The sequence below is a fragment of the Falco rusticolus genome, chromosome 6 (assembly GCF_015220075.1).
Source record: "Falco rusticolus isolate bFalRus1 chromosome 6, bFalRus1.pri, whole genome shotgun sequence".
Lineage (NCBI taxonomy): Eukaryota > Metazoa > Chordata > Aves > Falconiformes > Falconidae > Falco > Falco rusticolus.
The window spans coordinates 64273291-64291600 of record NC_051192.1 but is presented as its reverse complement, the minus strand read 5'-3'; the positions used below and the strand labels follow the sequence as shown (position 1 = coordinate 64291600).

General features: G+C 44.7%; 2 protein-coding genes across 5 annotated transcripts in view; both read left to right on the top strand.

Moving 5' to 3' along the window:
• The first annotated feature begins 1736 nt into the window (after positions 1-1736).
• RSAD2 (radical S-adenosyl methionine domain containing 2) lies at positions 1737-8145 on the top strand. Its single transcript, XM_037392379.1, has 6 exons — positions 1737-2360; positions 2542-2703; positions 3149-3378; positions 4679-4828; positions 6612-6644; positions 7198-8145. Exons 1-6 carry the CDS (start codon positions 2012-2014, stop codon positions 7360-7362), a joined length of 1089 nt encoding a protein of 362 aa, XP_037248276.1. The 5' UTR covers positions 1737-2011; the 3' UTR covers positions 7363-8145.
• Positions 8146-11725: 3580 nt separating this feature from the next.
• RNF144A (ring finger protein 144A) overlaps positions 11726-18310 on the top strand; it is a 67441-nt gene continuing 60856 nt past the window's right edge. For all 4 annotated transcript variants that reach the window (XM_037391850.1, XM_037391853.1, XM_037391852.1 and 1 more), the window contains exon 1: positions 11726-11877. The gene's annotated coding sequence lies outside the window, so the exon portion shown is untranslated. The remainder of the gene's footprint in view (positions 11878-18310) is intronic.

Sequence of the window (18310 nt, the reverse complement as noted above, 5' to 3'; positions counted from 1 at the left end):
GTTACTGCTAGGATTTGTACATCTGTAGGGGGGCCCATCCTGGTCTGAGTTTACTTTGTGGGGCTTTACAGTAATGCAGAGAGTGTAATCTGAAGACATACTTAGTTGAGGGAGAAAAAAAAAAAAGAGGGTTTTTATAACTGCCATTTTCTAAGAAAGGATAGATAAAACTACAGAGAACAGGAAGTTTTGAGTAAGCTTGAGTGTTAGGTTCCCTGCATGGTTTGATCCTTGAAACAGAGACTTTCCCTTTCAAAGAAAAACAGTTCAAATGTTAATGTTTTGGTTTACTGAATCACTGAGCAACACTCTTCTGACATGCTTTTGGAGTGTTTGTGTATCAGATGTCTCTTGTTGAGCAAAATTAGTATTCATCAAAGATTTTTAGTGATTTAGGAATTTTTACTGATTTCCTGCTTTAGGAAAGTATTTTGAACCTATTTTTCCCATCCAACTAAGGCACTAGGCAACAAGCTCAGGGCTGAGGTCTAGGTCACTGTGCCAGCCTCAGTGAATCTTCTGCGATTCCCAAACTTTCAGAAAGTTAGGGACGTTTCTGAGACAAGGTAAGATAAATGATACTTTTTCACCTGCAATAAGATCTCTGTGCAAAGCTATATGCAGAGATTGTGAGCTCGATGGCATACATACATATATATATGTATGCACATATGTATATACTGAGACACAACACAATATTTCTTGAGATGTAGAAGAAAAAAAGAAGTGTTGCAATTGTCTTTAAGAATGTCCTGCTACATTAGCAGTTCTGTCAGTTAATGGAAGCGAGTGAAGCTCCAGTTTAAGCCTGCTGTAGCCAACATGCAGTTGGTAGGTGCTGAGATCCGAGTATGGCTCCGTACCTTGGCAGCAGTGGCAACGCTAAACCGCGCACGCAAGAATGAGGAGACTGACTGAAGGCAGTGTGAGGCTGAAAGCCGTGTAGGACCTGGAGGACTGCAGATAGCAACTGGTGCTATGATGGAGGTGCTCCTTCTCCAGCAGTAGCTGTTGTGCCAACAAGGAACTGAGGAATATGACAACTGGCAGCTTGGTACTGATCTGTCCTGGTGTCCACATGAGGGGGCAGCCATCTCTCTCGCCCATGTCAGCTCAGGCAGCTGCCAACTTTTCCTCCTGTAAAGGCTAACTGTATATTCAGCTTGGTGCAGTAACTTTGCTCGCGGTGCTTTAGGCAGTATTGGGGACCAAGACTTAAAGAACCTTCAAACATTTTCTTTTCATGAATCTGAAGTTCTCAGGCTCCCTAACCTGGACTGCTCTGCAATGCAAACCCGTTTAAACTTCCAGGAGCTCGTGGCTGTGTCTGAGGAGGATGCCGCAGGATGCAGCACAGTTGCACAAGCTCAGCTTTCCCCCCGCTTCACGAGCCACAGCGGTTGTGACCAGAAGAACTGAAGCCACCGAGCTCACGCTCATCAAAAGCGGTGTGCGGGGAGTGCTCAGCTGTGCCACCTGCTCACCCCTAGAGCTGCTCACCCCAGGTGCCGGCTGCGGGCAGCCAGCGGGGCTTCGCGGTGGCCCCGCCGGGCCGAGAAGCGGGGCTGTGGCGGGGTGGGGGGGTGAAGGAAGCCGCCAGCCGGCACCGGCGGCTCGGTGCCAAGTTTCCCTTCTGCGAGAACGGAAAGCGAAACCCAGCGCTTCTCCGCGCTCCGGCACGGCGCGGCGGGGCGGAGAGGGAGGGCGCCGCCGCACTCTTAAGTGCGGAGCGCCGGGCGCCTGGCTGCAGCTTGAGAGCCGAGCCAAGCCGAGCCGAGCCCAGCTCAGTCCAGCCGGACCGAGCCCAGCCAGGTCCAAGTGAACAGCAGCGCATCCCGCCGGGTGCAAGTGAACGGCAGCGCATCCTGCCGAGCGGAGCCGGGCCGAGTTCAGTCGGATCGACACCAGTCGAACCGAGCCCCGCGGGGTCCAACTGAACTGCAGCGCATCCCGTCGGGTGCAAGTGAACGGCGGCGCGTCTGAGCCGAGCCGAGCCGAGCCGAGCCGAGCCATGCATCTGAGCGTACTGGTCCGTCTGCCACTGGCGGTGGCGCGGACGGTGCTGGCGGCGCTGCGCGGGCGGCTGGGCGCGCTGTGCTGGAGCCTGGCGCCCCTCTCCCTGCCCCTGCCCCTGCCCGGCTGGCGGAGGGTCTCGGCCCCCAGCCCCACCGCCCCGCTGGGCTCCCGGCGGGAGCGGGAGCCGGAGTGGGACGACGCGTCCCCGACGCCCACCAGCGTCAACTACCACTTCACCCGGCAGTGCAACTACAAGTGCGGCTTCTGCTTCCACACGGCCAAGACCTCCTTCGTGCTGCCCCTGGAGGAGGCCAAGCGGGGGCTGGCGATGCTCAAGGAGGCGGGTGAGTCCCGGGGGGCCGCGGGATGCGCGGCGCCCGCCTCCCAGCGGGACCAAGGGGCGTCGAAATTGTCCCGGGTGTGTCCCCCTCTCCATAGCGCTGCCGTCGGGCACTGGCAGCCTGTGGAAGGGGCGGGCAGTGGGCAGGCAGAGGTTCACAGCGTCTTTCTCTGGTCCTTTTCTAGGAATGGAGAAAATAAATTTCTCGGGAGGAGAACCGTTTCTTCAGGACCGAGGCGAATTTGTAGGCGAACTGGTCCAGTTTTGCAAGCAGGACTTGAAGCTGCCGAGTGTCAGCATCGTTAGCAATGGCAGCCTGATTAGAGAACGGTGGTTCAAGAAGTACGGTAAGGAAAAACCACTGCGCACAGGAGCACTGGCAGGGCTCGGGAGCCTCCTTGGGGCAGCCTGACTGAAAGATGGGTTTTGGTGCAAGTGAGAGATGGTTTGTTAGCGCTTCAGTTACAGTAAACACAAACCAAACATAAATACCGGTGAAATATTGTTAATTATATATTGTAACCATAGGCAGTTTGTACTATTGCCTCTTTGGTGTAATAGTATAATAAAATAATAGCTCAGACTGTGTCCACAATTCTGGGGACACACAGACACACAAACAAGATGTTTTGGTGCTGCTGCTGTGGCTTTTGTGGTTCAAGTGATGACTCCGTAGAACTATATATTTACATGGCACTTCATGACAGATCACAAGGAAGTGAAAGTGGGCAGAGTCCTGACAGCTTTCTGTGAGAGAGTGAATATTAATCCATTTTTTAAACTTGTTTTCAGGTGAATATTTAGACATTTTAGCAATTTCATGTGATAGTTTTGATGAGGATGTCAATGTGTTAATCGGCCGTGGTCAAGGAAAAAAGAACCATGTGGAAAACCTGCATAAACTGAGACAGTGGTGCCGAGAGTATGCTGTTGCTTTCAAAATAAATTCAGTGATCAACAGATTTAATGTTGAGGAAGATATGAATGAGCAGATCAAGGCACTCAACCCTGTGCGCTGGAAGGTAAGAAATTGATGTATACCATAGGTTTACTTTTCAGAGAAAAGTAATAATGAAGTGAAGTCCTGGAGTTGTCTGAACCTCTAATGACCTCAGTCATATCTCCAGCTCCAGCTTGTGTTCATGTTAGCAGACTTCTTACCAGTGTTACGTGGTGCTGAAGACAGTTCTGTCTCTTTCTGCACTTAAATGGAGCCCAATACGTCAAGCATCTTCCTGGCTGTGATATTTACAGGAAACGAGCATTTCAGCATATGTAGATCTAGGGGTTTTGTGATATTCAAAATAAGATGGAAGGTTTTTAACATTTGAAAATCTATCATGTAGAGAAAAGGAGGAAAACTTAGTGTACAATGATACATTACAATTAATATATTGCTAGCAATATAGAAGTGTACATTAGGCATTAGTGTTCTGCTATAGCGTATTAGTGATTAGCATGCATATATTATGATATTTTCTGCTAGAAGTTTATTAAATATGTTATCAGTTTGAAAATGGGTAGACATAATGTGACATAAATATGGGAGAACTTGTGGAATAATTTCTCACTAATTGCTTCATGGAAAGTGGTATACCCACATGATTTCCTGGGGAAAAAAAAAAATCACTGTAAGTAAAAACTTGGTCTTACTGAAGGATTGTAAGGAAAATATGACACAAATTTTAATACTTTATCAAGCTTCCTGGCCTGCTTTCTTACTGGTGTTACAGAGCATGCTGATGGCAAAGGTGCCTTTTTTACCCTCAAAGCCTATGCTGAATGTATTTGAGGACTCGGCTTTTAGAAGGAGGCTGTTAAGTAGACAAACTGTTAAATTTTTTTTGTGGGGAGTCATCCCTATTTTTTTCTGTGACCATCCGAGGCTAGTTAAACTTACAGTCACCAGTTAGGTTAAAATCTTTAAGAATAAAAACTGACTTGATAATCTGCATGGTACATAGTACTTACTGGCATTTACAACAGCCATACTATTTGAGGTTCAATCAAAAGTTTATTTGAACTTTGATTATCTGTGCCCTTATTAAGACCAGGGCAGTTAAGAATTCTGTGGAAACCTGATCAATAACCATGACTGTATAATTACATTTAGAACTATGTAATGTTAATTTGCTAAAAATAAATCTGCACCATGCCCTTTGTGTAGTATTCACTTGCCACAATTTGTGTCAGTGTGGCTTCACTGACAGAAATTAAAGACATTGCTACTGAGACAGCTGAAAGTTTTTGTCATGATAACAGTCTCTTATCCTCAAGGCAAATGAAAACATAAATTCTTAACCAGGTGTCTTTTGTCTTCAGGTATTCCAGTGCTTGATAATTGAGGGGGAGAACAGTGGTGATGATGCCCTGAGACAAGCAGAGAAATTTGTTATCAGCGATGAAGACTTTGAACGATTCCTAGATCGCCACAAAGATGTCTCCTGTTTGGTACCTGAATCTAATCAGAAGGTAAAATTGAACTTGTCCTTTTAAAACCTTATTTTCAAATACAGTTGGAAAGATGGAAAGGAACTAGAAGCTTTCATGGCACTTAATACTTTTCCTATTAGTATTGGCTTAGAAAAGGTACAGTACAACTCTGTCAGCAACTGGGTTTTAATACTCTTTAAGGATTTTACTGGGCACAGAGTTGTTAATTAGAAGAGTAATAACTCATCAATCCCATTCCTGTGGAAACCAGTGGGAGTCCGCTCACAGCATCATGTGGGCTTCTGTTCAGTGACATGGATGTACAAAGTATCAGCACAGAAACAGGAGAAACTGGGATTTCCACAGCTGAATAGTGAACTCTAAAAATAATTAAGCCTTTCAGAATTTAATAGCTCTTCCCCACCAAGGCATAACATCTGAAAAGGTTGAATGTTAATGTAAACACACTTTATACTGTAAGCTTAGTTTCCTAATACAGATTCACTGTGATGTTACACTATGGCGGTGTCATCGACCTACATGAAGTAACACATCCCAGTCAGCATTATATTGGGTATTGAGAACAAGAAGTAGTATTCTTGCCGTGACACATCTTACTGGGTACTCCCTCCCACAGTAAAGTCACATTTTTAACATTGTCTGTCTGAACCTCTTTGAACTGCACGTTTGGGCTCTTTATTCACAAGGAGACTCCTTGTGCTACTGCAGAGCCCAGCAGTCAGCTTGGTGAGCTGCCATCCAGCTTATGTTAGCTGCAGTAAAGGACTTTAGTGTCAAAGGGTGGAGCTCAGGACATTTTGTAAGATGCCTGCAGACCCTATACATGGCATGAGGAGAGTTAGAAGACTCACTGTTGAGAAAGTTTATGAATTGAGTGAGGAGATGCTAGGCTGAACCAAGTTCAGGAATGCCTTAAATCTCTCATCTCGTGTTCCACAGATTAAGACTCTGCATTTACAGTTTATTCCTTAATGTACGGAGAGCTCAAGTGAGCAGACTGGGTTGCCTGTACTATGTAAGACACACACGTCTAGCATTTCAAACATTCAGTGGGAGACAGCTTTCATAAGAGAAGGTGTTTAGATGAGAACCTGTAACGGTTTCTGCATTTTTTCCATGTAATAAGTCCTACAAAAAAAACCCAGTAGGTTTCCCTCAGCAGGTTTGGTTCTAGAAGACACTTTCTGATTTCTGTTAAACCTGTGGGAAAGATGGACACCAAACTGATCAAACAGATTTCCCGTTCTGCACAGTAGCAAGCTCCAGCTACCCAAAGGATCGTGTAGGAGGTGCCTGGTTAGCTGAGCAAACTTGTCTTATTTCAACTGTTGGCCTATTTCTTGGTGCAGATCTGAGAACTTTTTGAGCTGGTAGAACACTTTTATTTGCTGAAATGATAATTAAACACACCAGCTTAAACAGTCTTGTAATTTGTTTGGAAAAATACATAATCATTCCAGTATACAAAATAGTGTACATTCTGCTAGTGTGGAAGTTAATAGAAGATTTGGATATTATTTAAAACACCTTTATCCAGCTGTGCACCCACATTTCAGTTAGACACTTGAGAACTCATATTCCAAGAATTACTGGCTTATTCATACACTAAGTCATGCTAGCAATCCTGTCATTTATTTCTGTGAATTTGATCTAAGCTCACTGAAACATCAGTAAGATATTACCTGTTTCAAAGATTTGGATCAGGCTTTAAAAAAAAATAGTTGATTTTTTTGTCCTTGATTTTTCACTATGGAATTTTGGTTTGTTTATTGATTTAGTTTTTTCTTTTGATCTATTACAGATGAGGGATTCATACCTCATTCTGGATGAATATGTAAGTCTTTGGTTGATATTTGGTATTTGTATGCTAATATATGTATGTATAAAATGTTGATAACAAATTAAATTTACTGTGCATTCTATAACATAATTTTACAATGTAGTACAAGGAATAGATGCAATTTCTTCCCTTCAAACATACTGAGAACTTTTATGGTCTAAGAGGAAGTTGCCGTTAGGTTGCATGTATAATCACTGCATCACAAATATTAAAGTGCAGATGTGTATCTTTGCAGGACATCTTTGCTTTTTTTATTTAATTTAAAAATACAGAACTTGTCCTGAAAGTTAGGTTTCAAAGAGCTTACTTATCTTACATGTGACTGAAGAGCAAACATTTAATCCTCAGGAATTATGGCATGACTTTGTTCCTGCTAGGATGTGTCACTGTTTAACTGTGAGCTTCTGAGCCTTCTAAGGAATAGAGTGAAACTGTTCATGCACTTACATAGGTGTTTGTGGGATCGCAGTGCCATTTGTTTAACTCTATATGAAAATTAAGCTTTTACAAATTGACTTTCTAACATCTTAATCTACTGATATTCCAGATGCGTTTTCTGAACTGTAGAAATGGACGGAAAGAGCCTTCCAAGTCTATCCTAGATATTGGCGTAGAAGCAGCTATAAAATTCAGTGGATTTGATGAGAAGATGTTCCTAAAAAGAGGAGGAAAGTATGTGTGGAGTAAAGCAGACATGAAACTGGACTGGTAACTCAATATACTGAGTCAGGGCAGGTGCATTATGTAAAGAAAATGGGTCTGTATGTATGTATCTAAAGTTTTTGACTACACTTGGTGTATTATGCAAGCTGATGTTCAATATAACTCTATATGTGAATGTGTTAAATGGTTTTAGGATGAAGATTATGTTTTTGTCTATTTTTTGGTTGAACATTACTAAGTACCTTCAGAGTTTTCACGTAAATAGATCTCTGAAATCAACTTTCAACAATCAACCATTGTATGAAGGACTTAAGTGGGCAAAGCGTTAGTATAATGTCGAACAAGAAAGAGTTTTAAGATAATACATAAGTGTACATGCCAGAAAACAAATGGAAAACCACCCTAATCTCTAATTCATTATCAACAGCTGTAATTATGGGTAAATGTAAACTTACCAGGAAGGTATTGTGCCTCGTTCACATGGAAAGCTGGCTTGCAGTTCTTCACTAGATCACAAGACAGCCAGATGACAGGCCTTTGGAAGCAGCCCTGGAGTTTTTTTGGGGTAACAGAGGGTCAGAATCTAGGAATCATTGTCTGTAATATTATATTTAAAAGGAAATCAAGATGAAAAAAATCAGCAATTTTCATTCTTTAGGACTTAATCCTAAAATCATCTGTTGTTCTTGTCCCTCTCCTCCATACGGACACGCAGTATTTGCAAAAATGTGGGATGTAATTTTCTGTGGAAACACATTTTTAGTCACAAAAGAATATTATAACATAAAAGTGCATTTTACCCAATGATGAGCAACTTCTTATTTGCTCTATGTAGCACTTATGTGCACTATGTAGCACACCTAATGGGTATCTTCTGTTGTATACTGACTGTGTTACTCGCATACTTTTTATTTTGCTAAGCCTTAGGATTACGAACAACAAAGTTCATATATCATGTAACCTTGTTTAAAGCTTGCTTGGCTCCAAATCATTCTTGCTTGCTGGTTATGAACATGCAGGTGAAACTAGCTGAGTTTTGTGATAGCAGTCTGATTGTAAGAGCTGGCAGCATCAACATAAAATAGGGAAAAGGTCAAAAACACCTGCCAAAGCCATAATCTAATATGCTGTCCTCAGTCTTGGTTTTCTGGCAATTGGTAGGGCTTTGTAATTGCAGTTTTCCAAATTTAACTAGTCTCCCCCCCACCCCACCCCCACCCCCCCCCGACAAAGCTCTGTATGAAAGGCACAGGGATAAGCACTGCACAGAGCAGAAGTGAGCTGGTGCTACTTACTTGTCCTGTCCATTGGACTCAATGCCTGGATTGTCTGACACATTTAAATGTTTGCAGCATTTGGAAGGCAGCATGCACTGAATGTTCCACGTAGAGAAAATTATGGCTCCTTTCACTTTTCTGATAATGCTAGTTGATTTTTTTTAGAGAGGTTTTAAAGAGAAATGTTTTGCATTTATCTAATGCACTTCAAAGTTGAAGGGGAAAGTGCTTAAGTAGGAGCCGCTGCTTCTGCATAAAGGAAGGTGCATCTCTGAATACACTGCGAAAATGTTTCCATTTATGATTCCTTTTGTTTCCATTTCTACTATCCTAACTGTAAATATATTGTCTCAGTGGTGCTCTTTTGTCTCTTTGTATTTTGCATTTTGCAATCACAACACTTCCTAGACTGTAACATTTCAGGTCTTTCTTTTTCTTGTATTACTACTAAGTGACATTTAGAATGTGGCCCACACACATTAACCCCACAGTCTTTTGGCAGCTGTTTCGCTGACCTCAGTTGGAGTTTTGCCTGAGTAGCAACTATGGGCAGTGCAAATTTATGTAACTGGGGCTTGACTTCCTCTGCATTCCCATTGCTCAGATGTTAAATCCAACCTCTTCCTTAGCATCCCCACTGCATGGTAGAAAAGAAGCATTTTCCTTTGCTGCTGGCTCAGTCCCAGCATGGGGAAAGATTTAGTGCGTCAGTGTAATGGTAAATCTACCAGCTTGCTGCTTCTGCAGAAAATGCCAGCTGTATCACAGCAGACAGATGCGAGGTACACAAACTCCCATTCAGATTCAGAAATCCTGCCATTCTTTGCTTTGCATTTTGCTCTGTAAATGGCTATTCTTTTGCTGCATGAGACCCTCTGTGCCTATGGAGGAAGCTGTAGGATAAACAAACTGGAGCTGAAAATGTGAAAATCGAGTCAATAATGCAAAGACATTGAAGATGGCTTATATCAAAAAAATCTAATTTCTTATCTTCATAAAATCTTGAGGATTTCACATTGCCTCTTGATCCCATAAGTAATTAAGAAAAAGTTTCTGCTCTGTGTGGTACTCTTTTTCCAAAGGAAATGCCAGTCCATGTGTGTTGGAAATAAGAATTGGACATAACACAGTTTGACGGACAGTCATTGGTATTTTTATACGCAAAATTCATTGTTGTGTAAAGTCTCAAAAAAATTTTTTTTTGCCTACAGATTGATTAGCCTAGTTTATTTTATTTAATCTATAAACACAGTTCACATGGTACCAAAAAGGGACTTTAGGCATTTATTCTGTAGTTGGGCCTAACCTGCAGCATGGGACTTGAAAAATAATAATGAATTCAACAGAGTTATTCCCAGGCTTAGAGATTACATGTACATCGTGACCCTGAATACTCAGGATTTAAGTCCCGTAAACACAGATATGCTTAATTGTATTTTCCTGTGTAATTTCACAGTACTGCAGCTAAGCACTTGCTAAAGATGCTGAACTGGGAGAGAACTTCCACTGCAGTTTACTAGCATCATGCAGCTGTTTGTATCAGTAAAATTTGTAGAGAATGAGCATTTGCAAGAATGACCTCAGTTAAAATTATGAATATGCCTTGGATAATGAGTAAAACTGTCACTTAAGATGCTATTTAAGATGTCCTCTTTTTCAGTGTAAAGACTGATAATATCTTTGAATGTTAAAAACGATGAGTTTTTAAATGATGCTCTGACATAATTAGTGCTAAATATTTCACAAGGATGTTGCACATTTCAATAAATGTTTCTATTTTCTTAATTTGCCTGTACTTTTTTTTTTTTTAAAATATAACCCAGGTCCATACTAGCAGAATTTGTGACTGCATTCACAAGTCACATGCAAGTTGATGTGTGTCTGCATTCACAGGAGAGCTGTAATTCTGGATGCAGGCTGTGTTCAGCGCAGGGGGCTGCTTGCACGGTGCCAAGGGCAGCATCTAGCCCCAAACGGAGAACAATAGCGCTGATTCTCCTTGCCATGAGAAGGATTTATTGCAAGCTTGAGTGGACTGGGCTGTGCGGGGAGAAGACAGTTAAAATAGCTTCTGCTCTTCAGATGACAGCCATTACGAGAGACACAGCTATCCATAAATATGTAAGGAGAAAAAAAAAAAAAAAAGATTATCTGCTGTGTATGGTAAAGAAAGATTGAACGGCTAGGCAACTTAGAGGAGCAGAGACAAGAGGCGGCTTAAGCTCATCTCCCGTGTTGGGGCTGCAGCATCAACTCTTGCACTAGGCAGCCTGAAATTGAGCTTTTCACAGAAATTCGTTGTGTGTGATGGGAGACTTCGCTCCCCCCCTCCCCCCTCGTGTTTGCCAGCTTTTTCTCTACGCGTTGCGGCGGAGCGGGGGTGCCTGGAGCAGCGCGGCAGCAGGATGCTGTGCGGAGCCCGCGGGGGCTGCGGCTGGGCCGGGGGCGCAAGGTGCCTGCAGGGAATGGGCCCGGCAGCCCCGGGCACCCCCCGGCTCGGGGATTTTTCTTTTGTGTCTCCGCGCGTTACAGAAGGAAGCCGGTCCATGCTCCGCGCATCGACCCCGCAACACGGAAGCAGCTGCTTTTGCTAAACAGCCCTTGCAAAACAGCCATGTCCGCCGCTTCCTTGCATTCCCCTTCCTCGTTTCCTTGCAACAAGGCAAACCCTTCGGCTTTCCCTTGTAACACCGAGCCCCATTGCTTCTCTCCTGCCGCTGGGCGACCTGCTGGCCCGCGGGCCGCCGCGCCAACCTGAGATGCGATTCCTTAAATTAAAAAAAAAAAAAAAAAAAAGGAAAAACGGCGGCGCGGCGCGGCACGGCACGGCACGGCACGGCACGGCACGGCCCGCCCAGGGAGGCCGCGCCGCTGCTCGGACCGGCGCGGGAACGCCCGGCGCTGCCAAGCGGGAAACCCCGGGATCCCCGCGCCCGCCGGGCCGGGAGGCGCCTCCCGCGGCCGCCAGGGGGCGCCGCTGTGCCTGGCGCGGCGGAGCGGGGCGGCCGCTTCAAAGCGGGCGGCGGCAGCGCAGCGGTTAATGGCGCCCGCCTGGCTGTGGGCGCGCCCGCCCCCGCCCGCCCTCACCCCGCCCGCCTCCGCTCCCGCCGGAGAAAAGCCCGGGCGCCGCGCCCGCCGCGCACACTCCGGCTCCGCGGCTGACGGCGCCGCGGGGGGTGGAGACCATGCCCGGGGCGGCGGCGCCCTGCCGCAGCTCCGTGGGATAGCGCGGGGCGCCGCGCACCTTCCGCGGGCCGCCCCATGCCGGCAGAGGCTGGAGCGGCAGGGTAAGGCGTGCCGGGCGCGGGGGGTGTGCGGGAGCGCGGGGGTGTCCGCGCTCCCCGGTGGGGCGGCGGGGGGCGGGGCCGCGCCGGCACCCGAGTCCCCTTACGTAAAGGGCTGCGGGCGCTCGCGGCGGGCTGCGCGGCTCCCGCGGGGCGCGCTGAGGGCGGGGGCGTCCCTGCGCCCGGGGGCTGCCGGCTGCCCGCGGGGCGGGGGCGCTCGGTCGCGGAGCGGGGCCGGGGCTGCCCGAGGGGCTCGGGCGCTGCCGCCGGCCCGTGTTGGCGGGCACGTAACGCACCGGGCGCCGAGGTTCGCGTGCCTCTCGCCCGGCGGCTCCATAATGGGCTGAAGCTTCGCGGGGCCGGGCAGCGCCGGGGGGTGGCGGTGCCTGATGGAGGGGCGCGCACCGCCGCCCGCAGCCCGGGCTGCAGGTGAGCCGTGCAGCTGGGGTGGAAGCGCTGCTGTGGGCTGCAGGCGCGGAACAAGCAGGAGTAGATTGCTCTTTCTTGATGCATGTATGGTTTGTTTTGTCGGTGTGTGTCTTCCCCCCCTCCCCCCCAGCTGTACAGATGCTACCATTGACTTGGAGGTGTTGGAAGAAACCGTGTGTATGACGATCGGTTCCCCCATGCCCCCCCTCCCCGGATCCCTAGTGACCCTTTAAATTGCAGAATCCAACGCTGTATGGCTTGGATTTTATTGCTTCTAAAAACCTAGGAGTGTCAGCGGGGCAGGACACTTGAAGAAGAAGCAATCTGCCTGAATTTCTATTGTTTTCTTAGAAATACTGTCATTTCTGTCCTGGAACATAGTATTCTGTGTTCTACAACAAGAATGAATGATGACTTATAAATAGATCCGTTTGTTTATATTGCTCCCCGTGTAGCCAAACGGCTGTTTACATTGTGAGATGGATGGCTTCGCTTCGCGTTGGCTTATCAGCGCTGACCCAGGAGTGGGCACAGCTGAAGTTGTGGCATTCTTGGGCAGAGTGCTTCGGGGAGGTGGCACCAGGATTGGTGCCTGATTGATGGCCCTGCTGTTTGCTTGTATGTCTGCTTCCCATGTAGGTGTGAGGTGAAGGGGTGGGAGAAGGTTGTGTGGGGATGCAGTGTGCTGAGCAGCAGGTTTGTGCCTTCAAAGAAACTGCTTTGTTTATGCTTAGATGGGACTTACAGTGTGGAAGGTTCTGAGTGACCTGTCTCCTGGTAATGTTAGGGTGTCAGTCAGACTGACTTGGCTTTAAGTTTACGAAGTATCCAACAGAAGCCAGATCAAGTGAGGAAAGAGCAGTGGTGGGAAAAGCTTTGCTTTTGCTTAGGACCTACTTGAAAAAGACCGTATTTCTCCCCCTGCCCCTCTCCCCACCTCCTCCCCGGATGAATTCTTTTACCCTTTTCCTGGCCATCATGTCTCATTATCCTCTTGTGCAATCTGTATATTGTTCATGAGGGGGAGAAACCATCTGTGACTGAAATAAGAGTACAATAACGGAAGTTTTGGCCTGATATAACTGCTTGGAATGAGCCATCCTTTAGATAAAACAAAAGGTTGATTTCCCCTCCTTTCTAAATCACCCTGATTCCCATTCTAGCAGCTGCTAATCAAATCATGTGTTTGTCTTTGCAAGCAGTTACTGCAGGCTTTTGCCCTTGAAGCACAGTATTATAACTTACCTTCACTTACAGTCTGGATTTTGCATATTTCAGTATTTTTAGGCAATAGTATTTCTTTGAAAAAAAAAAAAAAAGACTATATATTTACTTAACTGTTTTTGTTTCTATCTAACGTGTTTGGTTTTATTCCAGTACTGCATTCCAAGTCTTTGTCACATCTTCTGTGGGTTTTTTTTTATAACTTGTGACAACTTTCAGTTAAGCCAGAGGACAAGGCTGCTGTCCTAACTATGAGTTCTGGCTGCAGTGCCGTCCTGGGGGTATGAATGGCTTCAGTATATCTGCTGCATTTCAAAGAATGCTCTCATAGGCTGGCAGAAAACTGTTGTTTGCCCTCTCAGTTGTTTGCTGATTCAGGGGAAAAATAACTCTGATGATCCCACAGCTTGATCTGTGCACGTAGACTCTTTCTCTCCTGGAGACCTGATGTAGCAGGGGAGACGGAACCTGTTATATTTGTCACTGTTTCCTGTGGAGTAGTATTAATAGTTAGGCAGTTGACTTAGTAGTCTATGGTTTGATTAGGAGACTTGCTTTTAACTGTGTTCTTTTCTGTATCTTGAGTTACAAAAAGGAAATGGAAAACAATTACAAACCAACCCACCACTCAGTTTGAATGGTTTAGCAATTCTGCTGTCTAACTTAGGCTGTGGTCAGCTGTTCTTTTTATAAGATGGGATCCTTTTCTATTCTCCTTTGCAGAAATGAGCTCATAATACTCATCTTTCCCTGACCTTTTGAAGGAGATCAGACAAAAAGATCATAATGATAATTTCTATTTTTCACTTCTGATGGCTGGGAGGAGCTGTTGAAAATACACTTGCTCCTCTGGCTGCCTGCTGCAAAGCAATGGAAATGATTTTTCTATTTCATAATCAGATCAGAAATGCTTACAGTTTTTCTGCATATGCAATCAGTGAATACTGGAGCTGGCAATGCTAGTACAAAATGGGTTTTCAAGTAGCTTGAATTGTTTGCTGGTGGTGACACCCTAAGTGTCATTTCTCAAAAAGGCTGAAGAAAATGAGGAACAGAGAAAGTGAACTGATGTATCTGATACCTTTTCCCCTCACAGTAAATAAAACTATTTCGTCAGATGGTTCTAGCCTTGGCAAGCCAATGTTATTTCCTTCTTACAGCATCACTTTCATATTTTCATTCGAAGAAGAGCAAGTGGTAGATTGTTGCATTAAAATACTTTGCTGTTATCCTCTATGTACCACTATGATAGTTTAATAAAACTATATCCTATTTGTCCTGTATGGAAATGGCTTATAATTGAAGAAAGGGACTAAAGATTACTTAATATTTCCTTTTTGTACCATATGATATCCAAAGGATCATCTGAAATACTTGAGAGTGAAGATGGGCCTTCAAGGTTGTCTGGAAAATAACAGATTCTGACTTACCAGGTTCAAGCATTTTTATGTTTTGTTTTTTTTTTTTTCTTCCACCACGTATGTTCAACTTTGCTGTGATCACTACTTTGCTTGTGAGCAGCTAGCTAGGTTGCAAAGTTTTGGAGTTGTTGTATTTACTCTTGACTTTCACTTGGAAATGTTACTGACCGTTCTGTTTCTGGAGTACTGGGGTTAATTCCTGTTACCATAAAACTCCACTGGGACTGCAATCTGTGAAAGTTACCACTGTGGCTCTAGGAGAAAGTTCCAGCTGACCTGCCTTTGCCTCAGCTCCAGCTGCTAGGAAATGGGGCATACACAGTACAGAAATTGGGTAATACCTGACAACTGTTGTATGCATCCAGCCCTTGTGGAGAGCTCTTAGCTAGCTAGTGAGGAATATGAAGATGAATTTAGCAAAATAGATTAAGGCAACAATCCTTTATTGGCCCACCACAATCTGTTACATGATCAGTTTCTTCCTATGTTTATTATTTCTGCTATTGCTTTTTACCAGATGGTCTGTTTCATGTTTTACTGCTGGTGAGGATCTGTAGAGAGGAAGCTGTGTGTGGACTTACTCATGTCACGGATATTAATTTCCTCTTATAGGTAGTTATATATGTGTGTATATATAATAAAGTTATATACTGTTACATATATAAAATATATTTTTACACTTGAATTTCCCTAAACAATGTCTGTCTGAGGGCAGATCTGGCAGAGTTGTCGACAGTGATCACATGCTGTCCCACCCACAGTGGTTTTCCTGAAGCACTTGTTATTATAACTTCTGGTGTCTGTCTTTTTCTCACCACCTTGCCCTTGAGCATCCTCTTCAGATTTGGGTGTGCTGATAATGAAGCTCTCATTTTGTCAAGCAATGCAGATTAGGGATAGCCTCCTCCTGTTGCAGGTAGTTGGTATGCACAAAGGGTGGCAGACCTGTTGTTGTGCAGCCTGTTGCTGGTGCTTTATAATACTGCAGAAAGTGCATGATAAGAAAGGAAAGGCTCTTTGTTTTTTTGTTAAACATATCCTAATACTGTTCTTCATACATTATAATAGTGTTCTGCTTATGTGAATTCCCTTTTGTTAAAATAATTACTTTAACTTTTCTCTTTATCCTTTTGCTAGTTTTGTCATGTAATAGCAATTCTTTAGACACCCAGAAATTTTTAGGATTCTTGTAGTTGTTTGGTATAAAGATTGTTCCCTGAACAGAGCGTGTTACTTAGTAGGACACAAACTGAAACAGTTCAGTCTTATTTCTGTATTTCTCCTGTGTGTTTTTTTTGCATAAACATACCCTTTGTGACCCTTTCAATTAGCTGATTGCTTTTGCACACTGATATGTTGAATACATCTTTTGGTCTTCTGTTTGTGTCTTCGTGCTGATTTGATTAATGTTGTGCCATCATCTTCCTTCATGTATAATGCATTTCTTGTCATGCATTTGGAGGCTAGAGAAGAAAACACATACGCCTACTTTCTTTAGAATAACTGTGCATTACTTTGTATCTGTCTTGACTTTTGTGGCAAAAGTGCTGACCAAATGTACGTGTCGAGGATATGTTTTAAGATGTTGGATTTGTGGAGAGACAGTCCATGATTAAATGTCAAAAGAAGCTTTCAAATTTTTTTCGTGATGCTCTTTGTACTTCTGGTATTTGTTGACATCTTAGATTTTGAAAGGTTTGCAGATGACATTTCTCTCTACTTTTAAGTTGCTAGGTTGTGCTTGTCAGTTGCTGTTTCCTAGTTGTGTGTGTGTAGCTTTCTAACAGAGATGGAGTGACTATCACCAGGTTTCACTAGCTGAAGCTGAGAGAGGTAGGATAACCACAGTCACAGCTGCAGGATGCACATGGCAGCTCAGGTGAGCTGTTGGTGCTCATTGCATCTTGAGGTTTGGTCTCAGCTGACCCTCAGGACCATGACTTGGAGCCTGCTGGGCTCTGGCTTGCTCCTGAGACCAAGCTGGCGTTGTGGTCTTTGTGCCTCTGGTAACCTGCAGGTAAAACAGACCAGGCAACTCTTCCTATGAAGCACAGACAAGTGAAATCTGTAAAGGCTGTTTGTCAAGCACAACACAGCGGTCAGCTTTGAAGTTGCTACATGTGTTGATGCCAACCACTTCCTAAGGGTGCAGGGTGTGTTATCTCACATGCAGCTCCGATGGTAATCAGGTAAAAAGCCTTTTATGTTCATGGATTTTCATCCATTTGTACTCAGCTGCAGGGTGTAAGTTTATCTCAAGGTTCCAAGCTCGTTCATTTTTCTTGTGATGCGATGGTCCCTGGCCCTGGAAAGGTTATGATAGGAGCATGTGTGCTGTGCAGGGCTTGTGCTAAAGAGTGCTGCTGGCCCTGGCACCTGTCCATGCTGTTGTTGGCTTCTGTATGTCTGCTCAGTTGTGCCCTGCACTTTGGGTGCTCTGAGGGAGCTGTTACCCACAGTGCGAGTTCATCCTTAACTCTGCTTCAGTTTCTCACCTCTGCTGCTTGCCTGAGCAAGTGCTGCCGGAGCTTGGCTTGCATCCAGTTGCTGCCATCACTGGGCATCATCTGTGGTGTGGTGTTCAGAATGTGTAACCTCCCATATTTATCTCCTTTCTTCCACAATGTGATGTCCTGCTGGAGCAGCAGTGTTGGGCATGTACTTTGTGTGGATTTATGTCTGAAAATACATTCTCAAATGTTTTACCAGTGACTGTTTTTGAGGGTGAAATGTATAGTTCTTGCTTGTTTTAGTGTCCCCTTTGCATCTGCAAAGAGACGTTAGGCTGGTGATAACCCACTGCTCTTTCATCTTTTGTTCCAGGTTGACATATCCGTTGAAAAATCTCACTTCAGAGGGAGCAGCAATGTAGTTCTAGGTTCAGTTCAAGTTAGATATTTAGTTTAAAATAAAGTTATGTCAAATCAATAGACTACTCGTAAATCCAGTGATAGTCTCCGTAGCAAACTGTCAGCACTAAGTATTTTCACCAGTCATTTCATATTTCCATTAGCTCCTTAAACTGCTGAAGTTCACAGACTTGAATGAAATGCAATGTTTATGACTGTGTTCCCTGACTTTCAATTTAGATTACTGCTGCGAAGCTTTATTATCGTTACTGGTAAATGTGCTTTCAGGGGCTGCTCTTTCTTGGGAAGATCTGTTTTGCTTTCTCTTGTCTGAAAGGTCTGCATGGGTTTTCTGGGATTTCTTTACTTTGGTTTTGTTTTCCTCTCCTCTACAACTGTAGCGTACTGGTCTCCAGACCAACACAGGTCTGTCTTTGTTACTTTATAATGGGAATTGCTGCTTTTGGATGAGGTGATGCAAGATAGTTGCCAATATAAGGAAGAGTCAAACCA

Excerpts from the sequence above, each read along its gene's own strand:
- RSAD2 (XM_037392379.1), top strand. The coding sequence starts at position 2,012 with ATGCATCTGAGCGTACTGGTCCGTCTGCCACTGGCGGTGGCGCGGACG. Across the intron at positions 2,704-3,148 it reads ACGGTGGTTCAAGAAGTACG|GTGAATATTTAGACATTTTA; the intron begins GTAAGGAAAAAC and ends ACTTGTTTTCAG. Across the intron at positions 4,829-6,611 it reads TACCTGAATCTAATCAGAAG|ATGAGGGATTCATACCTCAT; the intron begins GTAAAATTGAAC and ends GATCTATTACAG.